This window comes from Alligator sinensis, unplaced genomic scaffold, assembly GCF_000455745.1.
Source record: "Alligator sinensis unplaced genomic scaffold, ASM45574v1 scaffold458_1, whole genome shotgun sequence".
In the NCBI taxonomy this organism is placed as follows: domain Eukaryota; kingdom Metazoa; phylum Chordata; order Crocodylia; family Alligatoridae; genus Alligator; species Alligator sinensis.
Window position 1 is genome coordinate 1,371,938 of NW_005841944.1, and position 11,456 is coordinate 1,383,393.

The following is an 11,456-nucleotide window of genomic DNA, read 5'->3' on the forward strand; positions in this document are numbered from 1 at the left end:
ATACCCATCTTTAATAAGTGTTTTAGAATTCTTTGTTAATAAAGAATACTCTGCTCATATAGTTTTGTAGTGAAGAAACTGTAATGCTCAAATTTTTCTGCTCCTTTCTAAAATATTAGCATGAACTGGTTCTGTATTAGGGGATCTCAGGTAGCTTCTCTACTTCAGCGGTATCTTCCTTCCTGGGGTGTCTGTCTTGCTGTAAAGCTTTTTTCAAATATAATTTTGTGACAGGAAGGTTTTCTGGCATCTGGATTGCTCAGAATGGAGTTGGATATCAAAGCATGGCTCTTAGTGAAGTCTTAGTGTGTGGCCATGCTCTTGCTGCAACAGTATTTAGGATGGTTGGTGAATTGTGGTCCTAAGTTAAGCACCAGATCCTATACTAGTTGTTGTTCCCCAACAGACAAGAGGTGTAAGAAGTCTTCTGCAACTGAATTTTCATCAGATACAAGCCTGGCAGCAGAAAAGTTAAGTTGAGGATCCAGATAGGTGCTCAGTGGGAGTTAAAAGTGCTCATTTTTAAGATTTGGCACAGAATGGGACTGTAGTTTCCTGACAGATTTGGGTCAGAGTGTAGGCACTCTGAGTCTAGGTACAATTAGTCTTGAATGCTAGCTCAGGAAGAGTTCTATGTCTAGTTTGACTGCTAAACACACCAACTAAACTGGTCAACATGCTGTGCTGTTAGCTACCATGCATACAGGAATGACAATAGCACAGTGATACTGCAGCAGGCTGGGACGTCATTAGTTGTTCCAGATCTGTACAGATGCATGGAAGTTTTCAGTTACTTTCTTGTCTTCATTATTTACGTTGGTGATTTCTGGTGTTTATTAGATCTTCTGTTCAGTAGGCTCAGAATTGTTCCTAACCTTTATATTTTTCTTGCAGGCATGGTAGAGGCAACAGGCAGATAATATGAAGCCAAGAAAGGTCCTGGTTTTTAGGATTTCACGTAAGAAAATATCCCCCAAATGAAGCAGCCCATGCTTTTAATTCCACAATGTCAGAAGCTGGATCTCCAGAAGAAAAAAGACCCCGAAGAAGCTTGTCTCTGAATAAAAACAGAAAAAAGAATGCAAACAAGAACAATTACACAGAAAATAATGGAGTACCAGCTGTACCTTCCAGTTCTTCCATCCTTTCATTTTTTAGCAATACACCTCCCACCAAACTCACGTGCCCCATTTGTGGGCTGATGGTTCCACAATATGAGATCAACAAGCATATAGATGAAATGTGCCCAAAGAATCAGGGTGATAATGGAGAGACTCTGGTGGATTCACCATGTAGTAGTTCTGCCAGTGACAGTAATTCCAGCCCGTACTTTGCAAAGAACACCTCAACTCCAGAGAAAAAGACAGGTCCATGTGAAAGTAACTCATTGGAAATGAAAGTAAGTGTAGAACAGAAGACCAGTCCCTACTTTAAGAAGAACAGTGATTCAGTATGCAATGTTCATAATGAGGCAAGGGTTCAAACAGTTAAAATCATCTCTTTGGGAAACTTGTCATCCAAATTATCTAGAAGGCACCGTATCCAAGGAGGAAAACTAACAGTTCAGAGTGAGGGGAATTCTTTGCTGCAAGCAGTTCATGAAGTGTGTGACAACTCTGTAGAACTGGACAGTGAAAAGACTTGTTTTGGGGATGGCTCTCAAAAAGAGAATCAGTTTGCTTTGATAGGGCGTGGGGACATGCACATTCTGAAAGACAGTTTAACTAAAGAGCCTGAAATTCAGGGGGAAACACATCTGCGTGGTAAAGAGATACCCAGAGATGGCCTTGTGGCTTCTGCTCAGGTATTAGCGCTGTCAGGTAGTATTAATACTAGAGACGTAACATTTGTTGCAGGGAATACCAATGAAAACAGTTGTTCTGAAGGCATGGTGTCAAGTCACGACAAACCTGCACCACATCCAGTCAATCATAATAAAGGAGAGTCGTGCGATGGTTCAGAAGCTGAAATGCAGTCCCTTACTAAGACTGTGCCTTCATCTGGTACCCAAGTGATATGTGACATCCATACACAGAATTGCCCGGAGAAGGGTGATATGACTGTACTTCCTATGGAAGTTCATGGAGGCATGAGGAATGAGATGCTTTATACTGCTTCTTCAGAGCCTTTGGAAGAGGTGGATTTTCAGGGTCCTTCTAGTGGCATTTTAGACAAAATAAGTGGACTCAGTTCCACATCTGATTCTTCTGACCACCCATATTATCTCCAGAACTTCCTGATGGTCCTGCGAGCGGTCCTAGAGAATGATGATGATCTGAGACTTTTTGATGAGCAAGACACCAAAATTATCACTACATTCTACCAGTTGTCAGGTATCTTTTACTTTATCTGTGTTCATATTGAGCATCCACCAGGGTCTTTGTTTTTGCTACCGTTTTTGCATGGCATGTGCTCAGATATTCATGCAATGGGCAGTACATCAAACCCAAAGACATGAGTAGTATTAGAGGATCAGCCCTTTACTTCAGCATCAAAAAGCCCCTACTGGTTCACATTTAGATTTAAAAACCTGTTCATAGAGATTTATACAGCAGTAAATAAGAAGTGTTGTCAATAGGAATACCTTTTCATTTGACTACTATAAAATACATGCACGCGTTTTCTTGAAACTGATGAGAATATCATTTCTAAATCTTGTAAAAGTACAATGGAAAGGTGTGAGTGACATGAATTTCCCTAGCCTTATAAAGCATGAGGATCATCCTTAGTGGAAGATTCCAGTTGACTTCAGTGGGAGCCATAATGAAGTCTAAGCCTCTCCTGGTTTGTGGGTTAAATTGTAAATGCTTAGCTTTCTTTAGTTGGAGTAACTGGGTAGGATGAAGGCAATTGAGGACTACATGTGAGAGACCAGTTTTGTCTTATGGGATGTCCTATTTTTCTGTCTACCTGCAATGAAATCTCATTCTCTTAAACTCTTTAATAGTATCTGTGGGCAGCTCCAAGGAATCCAGCACAATTGCAGTTGTCTACAATGACCAGAATAACTATCCCTTGGGAAAATAGAGAACTACAGCAAGGTATTGCCCCCTTAGAAAAGGGTTACATTACAGCTCACTATTACAAGTAGCGGTGACATGGACACCAGTACCTCTTTTTTAACCTGAGCTTTGAAGTAGAAGAAATACTCTTTGCTTCCCATGGTTTTTTCTGTTTCTGTTCTCCCTTAAGGAAGATGTACAAAGGCTGCTGTCACCTAAATCAGTTAGCAGGTTGGCACTGTGGTGCTCAGAGCCCATGAAAGCTAGGTGCCTGCATATTTTCAGGCTCTAGTTGAATTGTACAACATTCTCAATGTGCACATTAGGGTCATGTGCAGGTTCACTATATGCTCATGCCACCCCAATTTGCACATCTGAGCTGAGCAGCCCAGAGTGTCAGCAGTTACATATATACCTGATTGAAAATCAGTGCTGGGAAACATTAAACTGGCTGCAACAATTACTGTCACATTAAATCAATTTGGATTAACTAATAAGACTGCATGCTTCATTATAATGCCAAAGGAGGATACTTCCTCTAGCGGGGTTTCTGCAGATTCTGTTCTTTTGTATTGTTGTTGATAGAGAATCATTCACTTTCATTTTCTTTTGTGCTAGTTCAAACTCCTGTGTGGTTTTTGCTTCCTTTTCAAATTAAAGTACAAGAAAGCTGGCTGTATAAATACTGTTAATGAACTTGGACTGCAAAGCAGTTAGTTCTTTGTCCTCTTAAATATATATATTTTTGAAAGTTCTTTTAAACTGCAAGAACACCTACAAAGGAGAAATCTGTTAATATCTAGGCCAGGAGTTCTCAACCTTTTTAGATTCAGTACACCCCTTGTTAGACTTGAGGCATTCCTTTTAGCTTTCACACATTTCTTGACTATGGAAAAATGATGGAGCAAATCTTCTTTTGCGAAGAACTCAGAAAGACCACAATGGATCACAGTGTTTTTGACACTATGGATTTCTATTTGCAGTCTGTGGGTTTATCTTGTGACTCTTGTGTGGGTGCTTGAGCACCTCACACAGCTAATGTTTTGAGGCAGTGTGACAGGTGGGGGCCTATGGGTGGCCATGACACCCCCTAGTGGCCACTCTGATCCTTCCCTACTCCAGCTCCTCTGCATACCCCCTCACAGTCTTGCCTACCATGCCTTGATGGAAATGTTCTATCGCAGTGGAAGGCTGCCCTGGAGTGATCTTACTGATGTTATGCTAACTTGAATTTATCCTCCTGAGTCGGATCCTAGTCCACCACCAAAACCTATCCTGAGCCCTGCCCACATGGATCAAGTACCACTTGCATTCTCAGCTATGTCCTTCCATCCCTCTAGAGTACTTAGGTGCTAGCAGGTGCATCTCTTGCAGCCTTCCTCCCTAGGAGCTCCTCTCCCTGCAAGAGTACAGGGCCAGGCTGTCTGCTTCTGCTCAGAAGCTGAGGTTGTATCCCCCTTGGCACCTCCCCTTCTGGTCGCATGGCTCCTCCACCATGCACAGGTGTTTTCTCTTAGTTCATATAAGCCTCCTGCTCCTGCTGTCCTTCTGTTACCTGGCTGCTCTGTCTACTATAGGTCGCTTTCAACTTAGCTGTTCTTTCCCTTGTAAAGTGATAGGGACTGAGACGGGCTAAGTGATGGGCTTAAAAGGATCTCACATCACCCCAGGGTGCCACAGCATCCTGGTTGAGACTCGCTGATCTAGAATTCTAGGATAGGGATCTATTTACACTTTCATTGAGCATTCTCCTAAACATCTTGGGCATTTTTACACATGTAAGCGCCACAGCATTGGGTGCTTTGAAAAGCACCTGGCACTTGTGCTTGCAGTTGTATAAGCGGCAAAATGAGTATCAGCACCAAGGAAATGGCAGTGGCATGCTTTTGAGCTAAAACACATAGAAGGTGCTTTAGTTCAAAAGTGCACCGCCACCATTTTCTGCGTGCTGACATGCATTTCACCACTTATACAACTGCATACGGCGCACTGCGGTGCATGTCAGCTCACGTGCAGAGCAGATTCAGTTAATCAAGTCTGCTCCAAAGCGGCAAATCAGCGCATAGCGGGACAAAAAGTTATGTGTATAAATGCCCCTTATGTTGATGCCAAGATTAGTGCAGGAGTTGTTTTGTTTTGTTTGACGTCACTAGGTACATCACCTCCAGCTGGGTGAGGAATACAAAGATGTCCGTTTCTTCTTGTTTAGATGCATAGTCTTCTGGCTTTAGTTTACATCTATGTGGGCATATCTGCATGTGCACTTTAATACACATTAGCCTATTTTAATGTGCATTAAAGCGTCACTTAAAAACAGTGCTGTTTACTTAATGTGCATTAAAATAGGCTAATGTACAGTAAGTGTTACTTAAAAAACATGCTCTTTAGTTAATGAGCATTAAGACAAGTTAATGCACATTTTCTGAATCCCTCACCTTGGAGAATGCCTCTACGTGAGCAGAGAGGCTGCTTTGACGTGCTGTGACTACAGTGGGTTGGAACAGACTCATTTAATGAAATCTGCTGGAGCGTGGTAATTACCGCAGTCCAGCAGCCTCCTGTGTCTGGTGTATCAGTGTCCCTGCTCTTAAAAATGGCAGCGGGGTGCTTGAACTAAAGCTTGTTGAATGAGCTTTAGTTCAAGTGCCCCCCTTGCCATTTTTGAGCACGGGGATGCTGATACATGAGAGACTGCAGCGCTTTAATGGAGTGGCTCTTGGAGCCACTGTAATTAAAGCACCCCACCCCTGGAGCACTTGTAAAAGTGCTGTGAAGTACTAGATTTAATGTGCATTAACTAAATCACATCAATGCATGTGTAGATGTGGCCACGTAGGTGTTAGGTTTGTTCCTTATTTAAAGATAAAGACTTGGGTTCTGTAGAGAAGACTTGGGTTCCTAATGGAATATGCTTCAATAATTGGGTAGAACAAGTAATACTGTATAGTATTTAAAAGCCTTCATAATTATATAGAGAATAGACATGGAGACACATTACCGCAACATACTACCTGAAAACTCTCGCCTTGTACGTGAAGTGTCTATTTAGTGCTGTCATGGGTCTTTTTAACACTTATCTGTGTTGTGTTGTAAAAATGTAGCAACAAATAGAAGGGAATGGGGTGTAAGCAGTAAAACTCTGTCACGAGTTGTCAGTAAAATAATGAGGGGCACATTAGGTTAGTTATAATTAAGGTCCTGGAATCAGCTCCCAGGTTAAATTGTAGTAGTTTGGTTTGTTAGCAAGTGGTGGGAGACTTCTGATCTTTTGCAGCTTCATCTTGTACAATCTAAATATATTTTTCCCCAGTGGCTCAGAGAACACAGAAGTTTTATCCCAAAGCCATGCTGTTAAACCATTGTCGATGACAAGGCTATATCACAGTACAGCAAAAACCAGCTCCAGTGCAATCAGCTGACTTTCAACTTGCCAGTATATGATTATGATCCTGGGCAACCCCTGCACTGGAAAGTAGAAGGGTGCAGTTGGAATTTAATTCCCAATCCCCAAATTACACCTCCTGCCATACACATGTGGCATGGCAGGAGGTGTGGTTGTTGGGACTAGGGATCAGATCCCGTTGCACGTTTAACTGAACATATGCCAGAGGCCTCAGTGACTGTGCCATATTTGGGCCCAGCTGGCATTGTGAGTTAGAGCATTACTGTTTCAACAAAATTGTATTTCGGACGACAAGTTTTTCTTGTGTCCTCATGTACTGCTGTCAGTTAAGCTACTTGCAATAGTAGGTATACTCTAGACTTTAATTAGTTTCTGCTATAATGCATACACAAAATCTGTAGCAGTGAAATTTGTTAGTACAAGGCAATGGAATGCTTTATAGGAGTATTGTTCCACTTAGGCAATAAGAAAAAAAATATGCTGCTAGAAGATTAGCTTATTATGTGAGCTACTGTATCTGCAGTCCTTATTATACAGGAGAATGAAATTGTCTTAAAGACAACATTCCTTTTGAAGTAATCTTTTCTTCTCCTTACCCCATTTCTGAACTTTCTGAGCTTTCTGTTGCATTGGAGGCAAAACAAGAGTATTCTTTAAGGACAAGCTTATATACTACATATGAGTTTTCCCACTGTATATACCCATCATCAAGCAGTTCCTGTAGCATTGTTAAGCTGAGCAGCTGAACATATATGGGTTATTTTCAAGTTTAAAAACTCACCAGCAATTAATGTAAAGGTTCATTTGCCAGTATATGGCTTACTTCAGGTGATAATCTTGACAAAGATGTTTTTTTAATTCCATTTAAAAAAAATTGAAATCCACATCCCTATTATAAAAATTAAAATACCAATCCGCTATTTTGGTGATGCATCTTAACCCTGTATGTCAGGGGTGTCAAGCTCATCTGTGTCCAGGGGCTGGATGATTGGGTGTGGAGCCAGTCCATGGGCTGGATGAATGGCATGGGGCTGTCCCTGCAGGCCAGACTGGGCCCACATATCCTCTCTCCCTTCCCCACCTGGCATGCCAGATCCAGCACATGCTGCATCCACTTTGACTGGTCTAGGGACATATTGCATGAGGCACCTATCCTGGCAGGCCCTATGTGCAGAGCTGGTCTAGTGCATGCTGTGTGCAGAGTGTGGGTCAGCTCCAGATTCAGGAGCAGGCCAGATGATGTAGCTCAGCCTGTGGGCCATGTCTTGGATACCCCTGCCATGTGATGCCATTCTGACCTGTAATGAGCACCTAAATGACATACATCATTCCTGGAGAAATGCATGTTCATACAGCCATCAGTGCTATTAGCTCACAGAAAGCCTGCAAAGACCACATGATTGATGTTTGTACTTTGTTAAAAAAGGAATGGAAAATAATCACCATGAAATCATTCTTAAGGTTTTGCATCTTAACCTCATCATGTTTTCACTGAAAGCAGAATTATTCGTTTCAACTATATACCTGAGAGCGGTAGTCAACCGTGTTTATCTGAAGTCAGGCAGAAGGCGGAGCAGGGTGGCATTTTATAGCATCTGAAGAACTAGGCTGTCGTATACAAAAAGTTATGCCTCCAAATGAATTGGTCTCTAAGGGCACTTTTACATGCACTCGGGGCAGGGGGTGCTTTAATTAGAGTGGTTCCAGAGCCATTCTAATTAAAGTGCTGTAGTGTCTTGTGTATTAGCGTCTCTGCACTTCAAAATGGCAGCAGGGGTGCTTGAACTAAAGCTCGTTTGCCAAGCTTTAGTTCATGCGCGCCTGCTGCCATTTTGAAGTGTGGGGATGCTAATACACGGGATGCGGAGACTGGCTGGAGCGCAGTAATTATACTGTAATTACAGTGAATCAGAGCAGCCCTGCAGCATGTCTACAGGCACTTCTAGTTTATGCCTAACTATATATCTGAACTAGCTTTCATGCAAGTTAATTCCTTTCAGGTTAACAATAGCAAAAATGCCTGAAGGTGATATGCTCCAGACCTTGATGCTTGAGTATTAAGTAAATTAGTAGCACAGGACTTTTTATGCTGTATTCTGTTTTTCAAGTCCCCTCGAGATAAAACTGTCTTTCTACTGCAACTGTTGAATTGGAGGCTTAGTTTTGGTGGTTTCTGTGGGGGAATGGGGGATGCTGCTATGCAAGTCATTAATCTCCTCTGTCTTTCTGCCTCGTGAACAGCCAGAGATACTTCAAAGAAACTGTAACCCCACTGGGAAAATGACAAGTTGAGCTGTTTGGAATATAGTTCCAGTGGATTGATGCTTGAAATCTCCTTTGAAGGGTGTGGTTATCCTGGAACACAAAGTCAGTTTACAGCCAAAAGGAAATTTTAATAAGAATGTAAAAAGTCATCTGCCATTTTCTAAGTACATCTGGAGATGAGAGTGCTTAAATGTAAATGTCGCCTTTTATTATTGATCAGTTATAGAAGAGCAGGAGCAGACAGGGATAAACAAGTTAGTAACTCATCAGGCATTGGAGAATTATATGCTTGCACAAGGATGCTGAAAGCAGACACACTGTGAATTCACCTGCCAGACTACCTTCATATGAGATTATTAATGATTTAGGTAAATTATGGGCCACATTTTGTAAGAGCCTCCTTCAAAAATGTGTACAGCTGTTTTAAATTACACTATGAAGTATTAAAACTAAAAGTTGATCGTCTAGTTTACTTTTCACCCTTTATGTTGTTGGCTTAATTTTTGCATTTCTCATGAACTAATCTGTCCTGCTGTTTTTGTACAAGTACAGTGCTACAGTATTAGATTCTGCAATTATACATGTTAATAAATGTATGTATATGGGTAGTTCCAGTGTGGGGTTGCTGGTGTATACAATTACCCCTCCGTGTAAATGTTTGCAGAATCAGGTTCGTATATGTAAGATCATTTGACATGGAATATGTTAGCAGAACATCATGTGCATCAATGGTACTGTGTAGAGTTGTTGATATTCTCTCCTTTCATTTGTTTGGGTCTTTCACATAGCACCAGAGAACTTTTGGGATATTATTTGTATAAGAAAATTGTACTAGAAAGCCAGACATAATGAAACAAGGAAACAAGGTGCCTGAAACTGCTTTTAATGATGAGATTTCTAAGTGATGGTGTTTTTCAAGTGTTACTTCACCCTAGAGAAGAGTAACTTGCCTACTTCAAACTCTTCATAACTGTAACCAGTAACAAGCTATCGGATTCACGTAACTTTTCATATCTTTCATCAAAGATCAATGTTAGATGCCTCACGTGGTATCATAATTCTTCCTTGGAAATCTTTTGGTTCCAGAGACAAGTAAATGGATTTCAATACAACATATTTTCTGTCGATGACAGGTCTTTCTCCAGCAGTTTTCATGCTGAAAAAGAAGTGAGCCCTTTTTACTTTGCCCAAACATTTGAATATTTGAAATGTAAGAAAAACTCCAGTGGCTCTAAGCTTTGAAATCTAGTTGAAGATGTATCACAAATGTAGAATTTGGAGTACATCCAGAATTTGCAGATACAGTTTTAAAGAAAAGGAAAGAAAAGAATATTCCTTATGTGAAGTCTGATCCCAACATTAATTGAAGTCAGTGAGAGTCTTTACACTGATTTCAGTAGGCTTTTGATAGTCTGCTTTACTAATCCCATCTTGGTTAACAAAGTCACTAGAAACCTAGATTGGGTTTGAATGGGCAGAAAGAGGTGCAATTTTTTTTGTCAGAGAGCAGTGTAGTTCTGCTTTGAAAAGTACCTGTAAAAAAGGCACATTCTCTTCCCCAAAATACCTGGGGGTCTAGGACATTTTATCTGGTTACTTTAGATGGTTCACCGCACCCCACAAGCAGAAGACAGACATTGTGTCCCACTTCGGGCAAACTGCCCTTGCCCAGCTCCTCCCTGCTCCTGGTGTGCTGGAGTGGCCAAGGCACAAATGGAGGAGTGGCGATTCTCTGGCCAGCAGACAGAGTGTTTCCCTGGAGGACCAAGCCTCCGTTTGTTTTGGCACATGCTATTGTACCGTGCACCACACCACTTTTTTCCCCAGGGGTTTTTGGTTTTTTTGCTACTGGGAAATCCTGGTAGCAAATTTTGCCCCCGCCCTGGAAATGTGCAGCCTGGGGCATGTTTTAACGGGTTGCGCATGCAGTTTGTGGCCGCACAAAGAAGTTTGTGATGCCACAAACTGCACATGCTTGGATGTGGGGATGCAGCCCTGAGATCAACATTGGGGCTATTTCTAAACAACATTTTGTCTCCCAATAGCCCCACTGAAGTCAAGGTACATCACATCACATCCACTGCTTTCCCCCCATTCACTAGGTCACCTGGTCATAGAAGGAACTCAGGTTGGCCAGGCATGACGTGTTCCTGATAAATTCATGTTATCCTCTGAAAGTGGATAGAGATGGACTCCTTGATTGCACAGGCAAAATCCATTTTTAGTACCTGTTCTCTTACAAATGTCTAGGATTCTCATGAAACAAGAGTTGTTTGAAAATACACAATCTGTTACATTACTAGTTCAACTTGTAAAAACATATTAAAGCTGTCTAAGTTCTTCTAGCAGAGAAAATGTATCAGACTATTTTTTGTAGTTATATATAGAATTAACTGTTTAGGCTTAAATGATTTTTTTTCTTCCTTGCTTTAAATGCAATTTGCAGCTGCTGGACAGAAATTATATGTCAGACTTTTTCAACGCAAACTGAATTGGATAAAAATTAACAAAATAGAGTATGCAGAGATCAGCACAGATTTGCGGCCAGTAATTGAAGAACTGGTTGAAGGAGGCTTTCTGCAAACAGGTATGGCCAGTATGAATAAATGAAAAATGGCAATGTTGGCATGTTAGTAGAATTAAATTCTCCTCTGCCACGGCTGCTTCCAGTCTGTGTTGTGAAGTAGTCACTTAAGAGTGAAGTTGAGGAGCAGACTAATTAAACAATTCTGTCAGATTGGCAGCATGTTCCATTAACTTAATAAGTGGTACAAATCAGTTTGTAG

The 11,456-nt window shown here is 41.3% G+C and overlaps 1 protein-coding gene across 2 annotated transcripts in view; it reads left to right on the top strand.

Moving 5' to 3' along the window:
• FAN1 (FANCD2 and FANCI associated nuclease 1) overlaps window positions 1-11,456 on the top strand; it is a 45,645-nt gene that overhangs the window by 4,430 nt on the left and 29,759 nt on the right. For both annotated transcript variants that reach the window (XM_006020026.3, XM_006020027.3), the window contains 2 exons: window positions 895-2,333; window positions 11,117-11,257. In XM_006020026.3, coding sequence (XP_006020088.1) covers window positions 1,007-2,333; window positions 11,117-11,257 — 1,468 coding nt within the window. In that variant the 5' untranslated portion in view covers window positions 895-1,006. The remainder of the gene's footprint in view (window positions 1-894; window positions 2,334-11,116; window positions 11,258-11,456) is intronic.